Genomic DNA, 18,784 nt, shown 5'->3' on the forward strand with positions numbered 1-18,784 from the left:
AGGACACTAATTTTCAGAAGAAAATATACACGTGTTTGAAAACCATTGGCAGCATAATCTACGAACAACCATCACTGAAGCAGGACCCATTGAGCTTGAAGTTCAGGGAAGGGGGACAGATCCCCCTCAGTTACTGTAACTGTCCCTCACCACTGTGGGTAATACCACATCGGAGTCTGAGGCAGCTTTGTGTTGTAATTTTATGACGTGATGCTGCAGTGTTAAATTGACTGAGTGACAAATACAGACCTAGATTGCATTCACAGTCGAGATTGTAATCACTGTGTTGGCTGGTGTTGATCCAGGGTGGACAATGGGCAACACCGGCATTTATTGCCTATCCCTAATTGCCCTTCAGAAGGTGTGTCTAACTGAGTGGCTTTCAAAACCACTTTAGGAACAATTAGGAAACATCCCATGGGCCTGGAATCACCAATAGGGCAGGTTGGACAAGCCAAGCAGATTTCCTCTTCAAAAGGCATTCGCTCCAATTACATTTTTCACAACAATCGATAATTTCCTGCTTACAGTATGGAAATGGTTTAAGGCACCTTTTTGTGCTACAGCCACAGTGATGCAAAGAACCTGCACAGTAGCCCCAGTCATTGGAGTTAGTAATTGTATTGTACAGGCTGGGAGAAAAGGTTCTTCTGCCAAATACCAAGGGGATGGCATTTATGTGGTGATGGATAAATACAGAATGGAGAAAAGGAGCAGAAGGAATTGTTGATTAAGTAAGCGGCAGATGGTTCATTTGTGCCTTAAAGATATCTGGAGCTGTGGGGACGGTCTTTGTATTGTGTTTAATATCCATGCAATTCAATATATCAATGAAACCAATTCCCTTCCAACTGGCTGTATCTGTATCATTTCAAAGAGATTAATGAAGTAAAGAAGTGAGAAGTGATGATGTTGAATTAATATTGAGCTAACCATAATCTAAATAAATCGAGAACCAATTTCTAGGTCAAAAGGCAGTGTGGAGGTTCAAGTCTAAATAAACACGGTTTCACTTTGAGGACTCAGGTTGCACCAGTGCACTGGAATACAGGGCAGCACGGTGGCACAGTGGTTAGCACTGCTGCCTCACAGCACCAGAGACCCGGGATCAATTCCCAACTCAGGCAACTGTGTGGAGTTTGTACATTCTCCCTGTGTCTGCGTGGGTTTCCTCCGGGTGCTCCGGTTTCCTCCCACAGTCCAAAGATATGCAGGTTAGGTGAATTGGTCAGGCTAAATTGCCCATAGTGTTAGGTGAAGGGGTAAATGTAGGGGAATGGGTGGGTGGCGGGTCGGTGTGGACTTGTTGGGCTGAAGGGCCTGTTTCCACACTGTAAGTAATCTAATCTAAGACAATCACTGGAATTGTCAACATTAAGATCTGATTTAGCACTGAACCTTGTGTCCAATCTCCACTTACTTGCACCTTGTATCCTGCAACTTACAAACGGGGGTCAGAATAGGCAAGAAATGCAAGCAGCTGGAGACCATTCAGCCCATCAAGCCTGCTCCATCATTTAGCACGATCATGACTGATCTCGGGCTTCAATTCCACATTCCCACCCAATTCCCCCATATCGCTTCAATCCTAGTCAGTGACGATTCCCTGTTTCACACGTGTTAATGTCATCTACAATGCTATGATTCATGAGAGTGGCAAGTAATTGCAAAGAAACTTTATCAGGGAGATATTCTACTGAGAGATGATTAAAAGCATTTACAGTGACTGGTCCTATTTACAGAATACTCCAACAACATTGTGCATGGTCTGGTTTTATTGATTAAATTCTTTGAATTACATGCGATGGCAGTGAGTGCTTCATCACTATTGAAGGGTTAGGGATTTCTCACAGAATGGACATCCCAATTTTACACAGTGCTCAAACAATTGGTACTGAGAAAACTATGTAAGAACGAAAGCAGGAGAGTTGGAAGATTACCAATTGCCAATTTAGAAGGTGTGCTCAGAGTGGGGTCCTGCAGGTCAGCTGAGTTCCACGGTGCTAAGTTATTGAGTTACTACTTGAGCTTGTACTTCAGAAATGGAGCAGTTCCAGATCCCAGGAAATCACTAGAGGAGGTGGGGGAGAAAGGAGAGTAGAGTCTGGATGTACCTAGATTTTCAATTGCCTTGGCCAGGTTCCATGGTTGGGGGATGGGAGGGGATGTAAACAACTTGAAGGTCCGTTGCTGTGTCACCATTTTGATTGCTGAAAAAGGACACATTTTTCTCAATGCTTTGTGTCTTGCACTCAAAAGGACCATTTGCAAGATATACTAATTCACAAGCAAAACCAATATTTATACTGCATGAGAGGAGAGTACTAATTGGTTGAGAAGAGGACAACTATTGGTAGAGGGGTTTCCATGAAGAATGTGTGAGTTAGTGATGACTGACAGTTAACTGTAAGCCTCTGTTTAAATTTTGGACCAGACAGCTTGCATCTGATTGGTTACTGAGAAATGAATCAGTAAAGGGTCGTCACCTATTTTGGTTGAAAATTCAGACAGAGTCTGGCAGTTAGCTGCCAATCACATTAACTAGTGCATTCTCCATAGCAACACCTCGTTCCATTGCAATTAACTTGTCAAATAATTAGGATTCTCCTCTTGTTGGGTTTGCCCTTTAGACTGGTATTTTTGCAAACTGTGAATAAAAGATGAAAAGCTTTGTTGAGGAAGTCTTCACCAGTGCTCAATTTCTATGCTACAAAAAACAATTTTGATTTAATTTGACGTATAGTAGGACAGGACAACAAGGGATGGGCAGAATCATTTAGGAGGCACCAGCTAGTAATCATGTCCTTGTTAACAGATCAGGTTGTGAGGGAGCAGCTGCATGCAGACATCTTCATTTTGGGGAAGTCCAGAACTAGAGGCCATGGGTTTAAGGTGAGAGGTGAAAGATTTAAAAGGGACCTAACGGGCAACTTTTTCATGCAGAGACTGGTGTGTGTATGGAATGAGGAAGTGGTGGAGGCTGGTACAAATACAGCATTTAAAAGACATCTGGATGGGTATACGAATAGGAAGGGTTCAGAGGGAAATGGGCCAGGTGCTGGCAAATGGGACTAGATTAATTTAGGATGTCTGGTCAGCATGGATGAGTCGGACCGAAGGGTCTGTTTCCGAGCTGCATTTAAAAGACATCTGGATGGGTATACGAATAGGAAGGGTTCAGAGGGAAATGGGCCAGGTGCTGGCAAATGGGACTAGATTAATTTAGGATGTCTGGTCAGCATGGACGAGTCGGAACGAAGGGTCTGTTTCCGAGCTGTACAGCTCTATGAGTGGTAGAGACTCACTGAGGGCCATACAATCTCTTCCTGTTCCAAACCAGTCTGTGACCTTTGGAAAAATTTCTTCGAGTGAGTTATTACCCTAGTCAAAGTCAGGAACTTGTTACTCTGCTGCCTAGTTATTCAATGAAAGGAGTTGTACACAGTGGCAATCCAGCAATGTTAGCTGCTAAACTAAATTGGCAAACAGTGGGGAGTTTTCTAATGGGTATCAAACGACAGAGAATTCTAGAACCAGACAATATGTCTTCAGGCTCTGGAGAATTTTTTGAGAAATAGATGCTGTCAATGAGTTGGAAGGTGTGAGGAGTCTGGTGTTGCATGGTCTACTCTCCCCCCAAAGTGTGCTTGTTGAACAGGTATTCAGCCATGCCATTCTGAGGGGCACCTAAGCGATGCAGGTTAGTGATGTGGTCACCAAGTTTCTTGATGGTCTTGACTTGCTTCTCCAAGTAATGGGTCTCCAGAAAGTTAGACAACTGGAAGAGAATGAGATATAACCACTGTTTACTATGCATGAAACCTCGACAGCTTTTGAAGGTTAAAGCAAATCTAGTGTATCAGGCAAGGACAAGTTGTACGATTTTGTTTACTGTCCCCTATTTTGAGCAAAGGGGAATGTGAGCAAAAGAACAGGAATTATTCACCTGAATCTGTTCCCCACCTGACAATGAGATCACGATGAGCTTCTACATAAGTCCACTTCCCATCTTAGAATCAAACAGTACAGAAGAGGCCTTTCAGCCCATTATGTCTGTACAGGAAAATACACTGCCACCTACTCTAGTCCCATTTTCTCCCACCAGGCCCATTGCCTTGAATGTTGGAACACTTCAAGTGTTCATCCAAACACTGTTTTTTAAAAGGTTGTGAGGTTTCCTGCCTCAACTCCTCTCCCAGGCAGCGCATTACTGACCTTCACCACACTCCTGATAAAACAAGTTTTCCTCAAATCCCCCTCTAAAGCTCCTGCCTTTCACTTTAAAATTATGCCCGCCACATTATTGACCCTTCATCTAAAGGAAACAGCTGCTTTCCATCCATCCTGTCCATGTTACTGATAAACAAACACACCTCTATCAGGTTGCCCCCAGCCTTCTGTGCTCCAAAGAAAACAACCCAAGCTTATCCAGCCTCTCTTCATCGCTGACATGCTCCATCCCAGGCAACATTCTGGTGAATCTCCTCTGCACCCCCTTTAGTCTAGTCTATAGTGAAGTGACCAGAACTGCACACAGTACTCCAGCTATGGCCTAACCAAAGTTCTGTACAGCTCCAACGTGACTTTCCAGATCTTAAGAGCAATGCAATGGTTGATAAAGGCAAGCATCCTTTATGCCTCCTCAACTAATCTCTTACTCTGACCCTATAACCCATGGCTCTGGACTCTCCAATCAGGGGAACAGCCTCTCTGTATCTGCCCTGTCAAACTCTCTAGGAACACTAAGTTTCAATAGACTTGTCTCTCATTTTTCTAACTCCAAATAACATAATCACTTTCTCATCAATCTCTACAGGCCCATTCTATTCATTTGTAAGTTCATAGGAGTATAGAAAACAGGAGCAGAAGTAGGCCATTCAGCCCTTCTGTTCCTCCATCAACTAAACCATGGCTAATCTTCTACCTCAACACCATTTATCTCACTTGATGTTTTAAAGATTGTTAGACTTGTAGAACTCCGATGGCTTGACTCCACAGCTCTCTGGTTGAGAGAATTCCACCACTCTGCAAATGGAGAAGTTCATATTCTGTCAGTCCTAAATGTCCTTTTAGTCTGAGGCTGTGTCCCCTGATTCTAGATCACTGTCCTCCAGCCACAGGAAACATCCTTCCTGTTCATACTCTCATGTTACCTGGAAGAACACTGCTTTCTTCGATGAGATCACCTTTCGTTCTTCAGAACTGTTGATCATCATAGAATCCCTACAGAGTGGATATAGGCCATTTCGTCCTATAAGTCCACACTGACCCTCTGAAGAGTATCCCACCCAGACCCATTCCCCTACATTTACCCCTGACTAATGAACCTAACCTATATATCCCTGAACACTATGGGCAATATAGTATGGCCAATTCACCTAACATGTACATCTTTGGACTGTGGGAGGAAACCGGAGCACCCGGAGGAAACCCACACTGACATGGGAATAATGAGCAAACTCCACGCAGACAGTCGCCTGAGGCTGAAATCGAACCCGGGTTCCTGGCGCTGTGAGGTAGCAGTGCTAACCACTGAGCCACCACATAGGAAGCATGGGCTCCTCAAGCTGTCCTCATGCAACAATCCTGTCACCTCCGGGATTATTAACCACTGGCATCCACCAAAACATATCCTCCTTCCAAAAACTGAGTGATTTCATACATCATTGTCACCACTAAAGGGGCCATGATTGGCAAGTCCGCAAGTAACTCTAAATCTCTTTGTCTGAAAGGATTGAATTGACATATCTGAATGGAGCAGCAAGCCAAAGAGAGTGGAAGGGCTTCAAGCATTCAGTTAAAAAGAGACGTGAGAGCACTTGTAGTTACAAAAGCTCCTGAGCCTGTCGGAGCAGCCAAACTTGCCACAAATAGTGAGGCCATTCCAAATGGCACACTTGCAGCACTTCTATTTCCTGACCATCCATGTTAACATGGTTTTCAGAGACCGTCACAATATCAATTTTATGCAAAATAAAAACTCAATCTCTCTCCACCAACACATTACAAGTTGAATTCCAACAACCCAACAAACTTAGGTTATATTTCTTTTACTGAATACGTACATGAGGGTCACTTCTATCCTTCGAGAGTTTGTACAGCTCCAGCAGGCTTTGGTTAATGTTCTTCTCCAACTGCAGAGCACACTGCATTGCCTGCAGACCACTGTCCCAGTCATCTTGTTCTGGTCTCTAGAGAGAAAAGTTAGTGATAATCAGGACAAACAAAGAACGCATGGGGAATCCCTGGAATCTAACTATCCAGTTATTCTTCACAACATCGATTCCTGGAATGAAAGGACTGTCTTATGAGGAAAACATAAGCTGTTTGGACCAGTGCACATGGGAGTTTCGAAGAATGAGATGTGATTTTATTGAAAGAAGCATCACAAAATATACTGGACAGGGTGAGTGCTGAAAGTATATCTTACAGACTAGGCCAGACCCCCTCAAAATATTTCAAGAAGGTAGCCTAGGCCCTAATGTTTTCTTATTTTAAAGGCAGGTGTGTAGTGGGTATTCCAGGTGTGATGCAGCTGGTCAAACCACTCGGCATTAAGTGAAACAGAATTTGTTTAAACATTACAGTTGAAACACGAACAAAAGAAAATAGAATTTAGAACGACTTAACTATTTGAAAACTTAACCGATTCGATACAACAACCTAACTAAGGAGCTGTTCTGTAACCTCCCATAAACACACCCCTTGGTAAAAGGTAAACTCAAACACAGGTTCTTACAGGCAGGAGAGATTTCAGAGACAAAAGTCAGGCAGGGATCATCTGCTGAAACATCGAACCTTTTTTGCACTGTGGTAACTTCTGCTATAGCTACCAGCAGGTTCACTGCTACAACTAAACCAAACTAGAAAAAACCTGAACTGGGAGTACTGGCCACTCCGCTGCCACTGTTAAAGTAGAAATGTCGGCACCTCTGCCTTTATGACCCCTCTTGAAAAAAACCAAGGACAAAATAAATTTCTTAAAGTGATGGCATTGTCACAGATGTCTCGCCTTGTACGGGAGTTCTCTATCCCAAATAGCAATGAAGACAGGGTCATTCAATACATTCAAGGCTGAGTTAGATTTTTAATTATGACCGTCAAGGATTATAGGGAGTAGGTAGGAGTTAAGACCAGGATCACATCAGTCCAGACTTTATTGAATACCAGAGCAGGCTCAAGGGTCTTAATAACCTACTCTTGCTCCTGTTTCTCATGTCAGAATCTTACACAATTTTCCAGCAAGCTTTTTGATGGGCAGTAACTTTGCAGAGAGTGAGACAATGGGCAGTAACATGGGAATGAAGGCTTTTTGGTTAAGCAAAGTTATTAAGGAATATGGGCCAAAGCTGCAATATGGAGTTAGGCCACAGATCAACTATGCTCCCATTAGATGGCAGAATAAGGGGATGCCGAGTTAATATACAGCTTTGGGGTTGAAATACAACAGAGAATGAGGCTACGAGAAACAATACAGGGCTACTGCTATACCAACATGTTAATGTCCTAATCTCAGAAGAGCATTCCATCTGCCTCTATGTGATCATTCATTCTCAGAATGATGGAGTAATGAATAGAGAATAAATTTGTTCAAGAATTCTTCCAGAGCTGAGTGTAAAACAGCATGGGTTATACAATCATAGGGTCATAGAGTTATACAGCACAGAAACAGACCCTTAAGCCAAACTCATTCATGCCAATCTGATGTCCTAACCTAATCTAGTCCCATTTGCCAGAACTTGGCCCATATCCCTCAAAACCCTTCCTATTCACGTACCTACCCAGATACTTTTAAATATTGTCATTGTACAACCTCCACCGCTTCCTCTGGCAGCTCATTCTATCCATGCACCACCCTCTGCGTGAAAATGTTGCCCTTTAGGTTCCTTCTAAATCTTGCCCCTCTCACCTTAAACAAATGCCCTCTCGTTCTGGACTCCCCCATCCAGGGAAAGGGCCATATCTATTTACCCTATCCATGCACCCCATGATTTTATAAACCTCTATAAGGTCACCCCTCAACCTCCGATGGCCCAGGGAAAAGAGCCTCAGCCTATTCAGCCTCTCCCTATAGCTCAAACCCTCCAAAACTGGCAACATCCTTGTAAATCTTTTCTGAATATCTTTACTATAGCAGGGAGACCAGAATTGAATGCAGTTTTCCAAAACTAGCCGAACCAATGTCCTGTACAATCACAACATGATGTCAATAGCTAGTTTGTTTTGGACCCTTTGAAACAAGTGAATGGGTTCACTCTTTACCTTTAGTAGTGCAGATCTTGATTGTTGCTGGAAAAAGAGACATTTTGTCGAAGCAATTGTTATAGAATCATAGAGTCATACAGCATAGAAACAAACCCTTTGGTCTAACTAGTCCACATCAACCATGTTCCTAAACTAAACTAATCTCACCTGCCCACATTTGACCCATATTCCTCCAAACCTTTCCTAATCATTAACCTGTCCAAATGTCTTTTAATTGCTGTAACTGTACCTACATTCACCACTTCCTGTGGCAGTTCATTTCACACACTAACCACTCTGTGTAAAAAAGTTGCTCATGTTCTTTTTAAACCTTTCTCCTCTCTCACCTTAAAAATATGCCCCCCCCCACCAGTTTTGAACTCTCCCCAAAGCAGGGAAAAGACCTTTGCTATTCACCTTATCTATACCCCTCTTGATTTTACAAACCTCTACAAAGTTACCCCTCAGCCTCCTACACTCTAGTAAAAAAATCCCAGCCTACCTTTTAATTCAAACCCTCCATCCCTGGCAACATCCTGATTAGTCTTTTCTGAACCGAACCCAATTCAATAATATCCTTCCTATAGCAGGGCGACCACAGCTGTACATGTACTCCAGAAGAAGCCTCGTTTTTGCACTCTTCAGGTCTGATGCAAGAATGCCAAATACCAAACACAGGGCCCCACCCTCTGCAAACAGAAAGAAAACACCCAGGTTATATGCCTTTTACAATTAAACAAAAGCACTGGGGACAACAGTTGCCCATTGCATTATCTAGAGCAATGCCTTGAGCAACGAGAGTTCATTTGCCAACTAATCAGTATCTTCGTCTCATGTAGCAAAAGTTGTTGCTCCCTTTGAAAACTGGCATTCTTGCATCTGTCCTGATTAATGTAAAATGTAATATTTCAACAATGTGTCAACTTAATCAGTGACACGTAAGTAGACATTAAGTTTGCAACATTTGGCATATAACAAATCTGTTCCTATTGGTTGCTTTCGACAGGCTAACCTTGATATCTTGCAGGGCGATGTGACCTCCTCGTTGATTCTGGAATTTCATCAGATTCTCCGCTTGCTCACGTTCCTTGTTTGACTGCTTCTTGAAGAACTTCACAAAGTTGTCCAGGGCAATAGATCCTTGGTCAAAGTAATAGGACTGCAGAACAGAGGACAGGATGGGGTGAAATGAAAGGAAAATCAATTTAACGGGTTTCCAAAGTATGATTATCTGCTTGCCAGCATGGGAAAGATACAGAGGGATTCTATTTTATTCATTCTTAGGGTACACATGTCGCTAAGAATGGCCAGCATTTTTTGCCTGTCCCTAATTGCCCCTTGAGAAAGTGGTGGTGAGCTGTCTTTTTGAACCACTGCAGTCCATGTGGTGTTAAGGAGAATTAAACATATTGTTGTGAGGCTGGAGTCACCTATAAGCCAATCCATGAAGATATAGCAGATTTTTTCCTCTTGAGAGGCAGGAGTGAACCAGATGGTTCAATAATCTCATAGTTTGATGGTCATTAATACTTAGAATAGCATTTTAGCTTGGATTTATTCATCAATTGAAGTCAATCTGTGATGGTACTTGAAGTCATTGAATCATACAGTATAGAAGAGGCCCTTTAGCCCATCAAGTCTGTACTGTCAAAAATATATTGCTACCTTATTACCCTGTTCCCAGTTTATCTTGGCCTGATTCTCACATCCCAGACCATTGAGTCAGGTGTTTGGATTCTTAGTCCTGCAACATTACCACTACACACAGATGAAAAAAACCGCAATTTTGACTGGGACAACACATCTATCCGGGGACAGGCTAAGCAAAGACATGCCAGAGAATTCCTCGAGGCCTGGCCTCCAACCACAACGTCATAAACAAACACATAGATCTAGATACGATCTATCAACCCCTCAGAAAACGAACAGGAAATGACATCACCACAAACCCCAGGAACCCCATCCAGGACAAACATATAAATAGAAAGCAGGAGACAACAGCTTCGCTTCACTTGGAGGTCGCCACTGATGATGTTACCTAGCCAGGTAATGAAACATCTGGATATCAAACGAGCAGACTTCCACCCTAAACCTCATAATGAGCTACAAACCTTGACAAACCTTGCACATTACCACTACACTATCATCCCCATTGTTCTAATGCAGCCTCTAATCCTTATCTTAGAATCATACAATCATCAAATTATATAGTACTGAAGATGTCCTTCAACCCATTGAGTCTGTACTGTCAAAAATAGACTAAATCTGAACTCATTCCACTTTCTAGCACTTGGCCCACAGTCTTTAATGTTGTGACGCTTCAAATGCTCATCCAAGAACTGTTTTAAAGGTTCAGGTTTCCCACCTCCACTACCCTCTGGGCAGTACATTCCAGACCTCCTCCTACCCCTGCCTCCCAACCCCCACCACCCTCTGGGTGGGAAAAGAATTCCTCAATTTTTTATTATCACTGAGTCAAACAGTACTTTTTTGCAGTAGGCATCAGCAGGAGGAGAGTCTAGATTAGAGTGGTGCTGGAAAAGCACAGCAGGTCAGGCCACATCCGAGGAGCAGGAAAATCGATGTTTTGTGATAGGTCAGAGAGGAGGGTGGAGCAGACAGGTGGGAAGGAAGACTGGCAGGTAGGACAGGTCATGAGGATGGTGCTGAGCTGGAAGGTTGGAACTGGGGTAAGGTGGGGGGAGGGGAAATGAGGAAACTGGTGAAGTCCACATTGATGCCCTGGGGTTGAAGTGTTCCGAGGCAGAAGATGAGGCGTTCTTCCTCCAGGCGTCGGCTGGTGAGGGAGTGGCAGTGGAGCTGTTTCCCTCAGATTGTGCCATAATTGAGAAAAAAGGTCTCTTTAGAATCAGGATTATATCAGTAGCGTCCCAGTTTTAATGGCCAGTTGGTTATTATCACACATTGGAAGAGAAATGCCTCAGCTCCCTTCAGTTTACTGAGGCTTATAATCTGTTATCATTTTGTCAGAATCAATCCATTATTCTCATTGTACTAATACGTGCTCGTTCCTATTCACTTGTTTGGGAAATCATGCGATAAACATATGTCCGATTTCATTATTTACAAGGCATTTTCATTCAGCTGTCATACCAACAGTCATTAGCGAAGCTTAAAAATCAGTCTTCAGTTTGCTTATTGACATTTGAAACTTTGGAGGTGATTTCAGCTGCTTTGGGTAGGTCAATAATGAAGGCTGAGACAGAAATTGCTGGAGAAACTCAGCAAGTCTGGCTGTAGAGAGAAAGCAGGGTTATCGTTTCAGGTCTTCTAGAATCATAGAGATTTACAGCACGGAAGCACAGCCTTCAGTCCAACTCGTCAATGCCGACCAGATATCCCAACCTAATCTAGTTCCAATTGGTCCATATTCCCTCTAAAGCCTTCCTATTCATATATGCATTCAGAGATCTCCAACAATTTCTGTTTTTATTTCAGTTTTCCTGCTTTGTTTTAGTAAAGGCTAAGAGAAGGTTCCCAACTGTCAAGTTCTCAAGTACCCCAGGTTTTTTAGTTTAAGATAACGTTTAATGGGTAACACAAGCACAAGTTAGATAGGACACATACAATATTCTTAAAGTGGTCTCACATTGAAGACAGTGTTAACCTGCACACCTGAGAATATAGTCTTAGCTCGTTAAAAATTCCTAATGATTGGAAGTTCTACTCCCAGAAATTATTGAATTGAATTAGTTTTATTGTCACATGGACTCAAAAGAGTACAATTAAAGTTTACAGTTGCTGCATTACTTAGGTATAAAAGTACAGATACTTAAAATCAAATTGTTTGACTTAAAAATCAGTTGTAGGTAGATAGGATAGTGAAGAAGGCACTTGGTATGCTTGTCTTTATTGGTCAGTGAATTGAGTATCCGAGTTGGGAGGTCAAGTTGTGGCTGTACAGGACGTTGGTTAGGCTGTTTTTGGAATATAGCATACAATTCTGGTCTCCTTCCTATTGGAAAGATGTTGTGAAACTTGAAAGGGTTCAGAAAAGACTTACAAAGATGTTGCCAGGGTTGGAGGGTTTGAGCTATGGCAAAGGCTGAACAGGCTGGGGCTGTTTTCCATGGAGTGTCAGAAGCTGAGGGGTGACCTTATAGAGGTTTATAAAATCATGAGGAGCATGGATCGGGTAAATAGCCAAAGTCTTTTCCCCAGGGTAGGTGAGTCCAAAACTGGAGAGTATCGGTTTAAGGTGAAAGAGGAAAGATTTAAAAGGGAGCTGAGGGCAGCTTTTTCACGCAGAGGGTGGTGAATGTGTGGAATGAGCTGCCAGAGGAAGTGGTGGAGGCTGGTACAATTACAACATTTAAAAAGCATCTGGATGGGTATATGAATAGGAAAGGTTTTAGGGATATGGGCCAAATGCTGGTAAATAGGACTACATTAATTTAGGATAATTGGTCAGCATGGACGAGTTGGACTGAAGGATCTGACCAATTATCCTAAATTAATGTAGTCCTATTTACCTTTCCTATTCATATACCCATCCAGATGCCTTTTAAATGTTGTAATTGTACATCTCTATGACTATGAAAAAAAATTAGGAAAGTAAAGGAATAGTTCAGCATTATAGATCATAGGAATAAATTAGAAAAATAAAGAAATAAAAATTTCAGAGCATCAGTCTTTCCGACTCCATCCATGCCCACACCCAGCCTCAACTTCTTCATCTTAGACATATAACAGTGCAACAAAAGGTCAATAAACTCAGTCGTTTCATGCAACTGGGGGAAGGAACTATTTTCCATACTTAAGCTCGGGAAAAATATCAAAAAATTGTTTTCTGTGCAAGTTACCACTGATCCTTCAAGGGGAGGTTGCAGATTGAAAAGACCAACATGAATTCCTGACAGGTTTGGAATTTGCTTCCGATTCAAAACTCACCATAGAGAGGTAAACGTACGAGGCGTAGAGTTCCATGTTGATCATGCGATTGACAGCACTCTCACAGTCCTTGTGATAATTCAGGCGGATATTATGGTCCATGCTGAACCGATCTTTAAAACAGGGTCAAATCCTCAGAGCTGGTATTGACTCAGGAACAGCTGCTCCAGGCACTCAGAATCAACATCTGAAAATATATCGCAGGTGCCCCCGAATTTATATTATTGCTCAGGCACAGCCCACTCTCCCTTCAAGTTGCTACATGCTTATTGAGTGACAGATCTTCCAACTAATCGAGCAGCTCAGGTGTGAACAGCAGGGAGTGGTGGCGAGATGGCCTGAGATTTGGGAAGGATTGACAAATCGGCTCGGTGGCTTCCTGACTTTGTCCTGGTGGTTTCGTCCGCATCAGGAAGGCTCTGACAGGAGAATCTTCAAAGCTTTCCCTCCGAAAGGATGTTTCCTCATGTGGGGCAATCTGGAACGAGAGGTCAACAGTTCTGGAATAAATCTGCCGATTTAAAGCAGAGATGAGAAGAAGTTTATTTCAAAGGGTCATGAATCTGTGGAATTCACTCCCCCAGAGTGCGCAGTGGGTGCCGAGACACTGAGTAAATTTAAGGAGGAGATAGACAGATTTTTAATTAGTAATGGGTTGAAAGGTTATGGAGAGCAGGAAAGTGGAGTTAAGGCTAAGATTAGATCAGCTATGATTGTATCAATCGCAGCACAGGGTCAAGGGGCTGAATGGGCTTATCCTACTCCTAGTTCTTATGTTTTTATTTGTATCATATTAGGTGAGGAATGATTTTTGGTGAAATCAGCAGGGAAACAGAAACATTTTGGGTGTGACAGTCTTCTCTCAGTTATCCTAACAAAGGTGTTGATCAGTTTTTTAAAATCTCTCTCTCTCTCTCTGTCTATCCCAATGGGTTCACTCGTCCTAAAATTTCCTCTAATATTTGATGTTGGTGATCTTAGAGTCATAGGGCTGTACGGCACGGAAACAGAGCCTTCGGTCCAACTCGTCTATGCCAACAAGATATCTTAAACTAATCCAGTCCTATTTGCCTGCATTTGGCCCATATCCCTCTAAACATTTCCTATTCATGTACCCATCCAGATGTCTTTTAAATATTGTAATTGTACCTGTCTCCATCACTTCTTCTGGCAGCTCATTCCATACATGCACCACCCTCTACGTGAAAACGTTGCCCTTTGGGTCCCTTTTAATTTTTTCCCCTCTCACCTTAAACCTATACCCTCTAGATCTAGACTCCCCCACCCCAGGGAAATGACTTTGTCTATTTACCCTATCCGTGCCCCTCATGATTTTATAAACCTCTATAACGTTACCCCTCAGCCTCCAACGCTCCAGGGAAAACAGCTCCAGTCTATTCAGCCTCTCCCCATGGCTCAAATCCTCGAACCCTGGCAACATCTTTGTAAATCTTTTCCAAACCCTTCAAGTTTCACCACATCCTTCCGATATGGGGGAGACCAGAATTGCATGCAGTATTCTAAAAGTGATCTAACCAATATCCTATACAGCTGCATCATGACCTCCCAACTCCTATACTCAGTGCACTGATCAATAAAAGAAAGCATACCAAACACCTTCTTCACTTTCCTGTCTTCCTGCAACTCCACTTTCAAGGAACTTATTGAAGTATAAAAGGTCCTGAAATCATATGATCAGCTGGCAACTCAAAAGAGGTTTCTCCATGTGGGAGAGATTGGAATGAGGGGACACAGTTTAAAAATACGGGGTCTCCCAATTAAGACAGAAATGAGAAGAACGTTTTTCTCTCAAGAGAGTCATGAGTCTGTAGAATTTTCTTCCCTAGATGAGGTGGAAAAGGAGTCATAGAGGTCTACAGCATGGAAATAGGCCCTTCAGCCCAACTTGTCCATGCTGCCCAGTTTTCAGAGTCAAATTAGTCCCATTCACCTGTATTTTTTCCATATCCTTGCACACCCATCCCATCCATGTATCGGTCTAAATGTTTCTTAAATGACTAAATTGCACTCACTTCCACCACTACACCTGGCAGCCCATTCCAGACACTCACCACTCTCCGTGTGAAATGTTTTTAAGGAGATAGATAGATTCATGACTAACAAGGATATTGGGGTGTAGTAGGGTGGGGCGCGGCGGTGGGTGTTGCAAAGGGAGCAATTTGAAGTCGCGGCCACCGTCAGACCAGCCATGGTCATGGTGAATGCTGGAGCAGGCTTGAGGGGCCGGATGGCCTACTCCCGCTCATCATTCGTAAGTTCATTGTTGAATAGTTAGCTGCTCGGATCAGGAGTGAACTGCCTGGATCAGGTTCTGCAGATGCTGGAGACTCCAATGAAAATAATGGAGAAACTCAGTAGGTCTGGCATCTTCTGTTGAGGGAGAAAGTTAATGTTTTGAGTCTGTATGACTTTTCTTTGGAACTCAGAACACGTATGACTCCATTCTGAAGAACAGTCATAGTGATCTGGAAACATCATCCCTCTCTCCAGGGATGCTGCTGGAACTACTGAGCTTCTCCAGCACTCTCTGTTTTCAGTCAAAATGGGAACTGGATCATTATCTAAAGAGGAAAACTTTGTGGGGAAGGAGTGGCACTAGAGTGAATTAAATTAAATTCATATAATTTCTAATCAAATTAAATTCGAGAGAAAACTAAACCATTATTTGTAAAGGAACAATGTGTTGGGAAGAATGACACAAAGTGAGATGCTCAGAGAACCAGTACAGAGTTGAGAGTGTGCTGCTGGAAAAGCACAGCAGGTCAGGCAGCATCTGAGGAGCAGGAGAATAGACGTTTCGGGCATAAGTCCGTCATCAGGATTCCTGATGAAGGGCTTATGCCCGAAATGTTGATTCTCCTGCTCCTCAGATGCTGTCTGACCTGCTGTGCTTTTCCAGAATCACACTCTCAACTCTGATCTCCAGCATCTGCAGACCTCACTTTCTCCTAGAGAACAAACAAGATGGGCTGAATGGTCGCTCCACAGCAATTCTATGATTCTGCATAAGGCATTGGACAATCAATGGACTGTATACTTTGGTCATACCTTCTATTTTCTGTTTTGTCTTTAAAACTCAACATTCTATCAAGTATAAGGTAAAGTCACTATAGTCTGACCAGCCAATAGGGCTGCTCGGTCATTAGGCGGGGGTTTAACCTGAGGGCCACCATGTCTCAGGCGAGAGGAGAAGTTGGGAAAGAGAGACCTTCAAGGTAACTTCAGCGGATGCAGTAATTGAACCCACAATGTGAGCATCACTCTGTTCGTAAACCAGCCAGCCAGGTAATGGATGGAATACTCACTCTGTTAAATTAGGGAGAATCCAGTGGAATTGCACTGTGACAGTACAAAAATAAACATCAGAATGCAATCCATTTTCAGTAATTTCTTTTGTCAAACTGAATTCAAAACTTTAATATACATAAAATTCTATTCTAATCAAGACAATCTATTAATCTCCATGAGATTATATCATACACTGAATTGGACAATGGTTACTGTGTAGAAGAAAGCCACATTTCTTTTTATCCATTCTGGGATTCAGGTATTACTGGTCTATCCCTAATTGTCTCTTGAGAAAGCGGTAATAAGACGCCTTCATGAACTGTTTCAGTCCTTAGGGTGTAGGGACCACCTGCAGTGCTGTTAGAAAGGGAATTCCAGGATTTTGATCCAGTGACACTTAAGAAACAACAATATATTTCCAAGTTGGAATGGTGAGTGGCTTGGAGTGGAATGTTCAAGTAGTTGTGTTCATATATTTTTCTGCTGTCCTTGTCCTTCTAGATGGAGGAAGTCATGGGTTTAGCAGGAGATGTTGAAGGAGCCTTGGTGAATTTCTGTAATGCATCTTGTAGATGGTACACACTTCTCTGGTGTTTTGAAGAAGGATAATGTCGGACTGGAAATGTTAACTCTGTTTCTCTCTTCCACCGATGCTACAGACCTGTGGAGGTTCTCTAGCACTTCCTGTTTTGAGTTGAGATCTCCCACATCTTCAATGGAGTCAGAATTTGTATAGGATAGAGAGAGGTCCTCCACTCCATTCTGTCTGCACACAGTCTTCAAACATCCACCCATTCTAAAATAGTTCTGAAGGAAATTCTCTGGATCTGAAACATTAATTCTGCTTTCTCTCTGCAGATGCTGCCAGACCTGCAGGGCTTCTCCAGGACTTTCTGATTTTATTTCTGATTTCCAGCACGTATAGTAGTTTGTTTTTATATTATTGCTCTTCTGGCTCTGATCCGTCTTTTTAAAACAAACTGCAGAATCATGTATTCAGCACACAAGCAAACATAGGCATGCCAGTTCTGATCTGTTAGATCAAATCAACTAATCCCATCTTTTTCCAATAGTAATATAATATAAAAGCAAAATACTACACATGCTGGAGGTCAGAAATAAAATCAAAAAGTGCTGGCGAAACTCAACATCTGTGGAGAGGTAAACAGTTAATGTAGCAAGTTCAGTGTGACTCTTTGTTGGAAGATGGTGTTTTTTCAGCTGTTGATAGAGGCAGAGGAGAAGCAAGTAGAACAAATGGTGAGGGTACCCAGAACAACAGACAAAGGGAGTGCCAATGGTGGTGAGGGAGTGATCGAGATGGTCATTAGATGTTGATGTTAGCTACGAAAAGGAGAAAATTAATCCATACCACTTAGGGCAAAGTTGACAATTGACAATGTGCCTTAGGCACTTTACAGCCTCTAGGTCTTAACACTGAGCTCTTTATTAGGGTTGTGATAACCCCGACAAGGCCCCTGGAGAATCACTAATTAATCTCCACGTGGAGCTCAGTGAGCATGTGTTTGTTGGGTAACAGGCAGTGGTCTGTCCAGCTGGAACTCATTACCTGAGCCCTTCGTAACGCAGACCCATGCCACACAGGTACATTTCCTGGTGGTGGAGAAAAAAAATTCAATAAAGTCTAGTCACAACGTGTCTTCGTTTACTAAGACAAAGAAAAACAAAAGGACAGGGAATGGGGCCCTCTTGTGGTGCAGTGGTAATATCCTTATCCTTGGACCATGAGACCCAGGTTCAAGTCCCACTTGTGCCAGAGTTGTGTAATTACATCTTTGAACAGGTTGATAAGGTTAAATTAAAGCAAATCTATATGCTCATAATGAGCTTTGCTTGTAAATACTCAATTGGATACACAGATGTTCTTACTGGTGGGGCCACAGGATATTAAAACAAAGCAAAGCACAGCCATAAAAGTTCTTGTAGTATCCCTACCTTTGAGCCAGGAGGCCCGGCTTCAAGTTCAACATATTCAACAAATGAGATTTTTTGTCATCCAGATTTCACAATTGCGGCCAGATCTGCTGAGATTTCACCACCAATTTCTGTTGTTGTGGGGAGAGTAGGGTGGACGCCACACCCAAGATGGCGGAGCTTTGCGGCAACTCGAGGGCTTTCCACACCCAAGATGGCGGAGGCCCTGCCACATCCAAAATGGCCACCCGCCCCGACGCTGCTCAAGGGAGCGGCCACGTGACGCCGTCCCTTCCCAACATGACGGTTGGAGTACGCGCGCTCCCCCAACCCCGCCATTTGCAGCCAATCAGTGGGAGCGGAGCCGGCGCGCGTGGCCCCGATC

At 42.9% G+C, this 18,784-nt stretch overlaps 1 protein-coding gene across 2 annotated transcripts; it reads right to left on the reverse strand.

Annotated features, from left to right (window-relative positions):
- Positions 1-3,214: 3,214 nt before the first annotated feature.
- Positions 3,215-18,662, reverse strand: LOC122542148 (ferritin heavy chain, oocyte isoform-like). Of its 2 annotated transcripts, XM_043679566.1 has the most exons (6): positions 18,421-18,662; positions 16,482-16,515; positions 13,156-13,633; positions 9,257-9,403; positions 6,066-6,191; positions 3,215-3,778 (listed from the first exon to the last, which is right to left on the reverse strand). In XM_043679566.1, exons 3-6 carry the CDS (start codon positions 13,255-13,257, stop codon positions 3,626-3,628), a joined length of 528 nt encoding a protein of 175 aa, XP_043535501.1. In that variant the 5' UTR covers positions 13,258-13,633; positions 16,482-16,515; positions 18,421-18,662; the 3' UTR covers positions 3,215-3,625. The 2 variants fall into 2 exon arrangements, with proteins under 2 accessions (XP_043535501.1, XP_043535500.1); XM_043679565.1 differs by lacking the exon at positions 16,482-16,515.
- Positions 18,663-18,784: the final 122 nt, after the last annotated feature.

Source organism: Chiloscyllium plagiosum, chromosome 39, assembly GCF_004010195.1.
Source record: "Chiloscyllium plagiosum isolate BGI_BamShark_2017 chromosome 39, ASM401019v2, whole genome shotgun sequence".
Classification (NCBI taxonomy): domain Eukaryota; kingdom Metazoa; phylum Chordata; class Chondrichthyes; order Orectolobiformes; family Hemiscylliidae; genus Chiloscyllium; species Chiloscyllium plagiosum.

What these genes read in the sequence shown, in the direction of transcription:
- LOC122542148 (XM_043679565.1), bottom strand. Translation starts at nt 13,257, where the DNA reads ATGGACCATAATATCCGCCTGAATTATCACAAGGACTGTGAGAGTGCT. An exon ending in TCGCCCTGCAAGATATCAAG is followed by an intron (nt 6,192 to 9,256) that starts GTTAGCCTGTCG and finishes TTTTCTCTCTAG; the next exon opens with AGACCAGAACAAGATGACTG. An exon ending in AGGATAGAAGTGACCCTCAT is followed by an intron (nt 3,779 to 6,065) that starts GTACGTATTCAG and finishes ATTCTCTTCCAG; the next exon opens with TTGTCTAACTTTCTGGAGAC.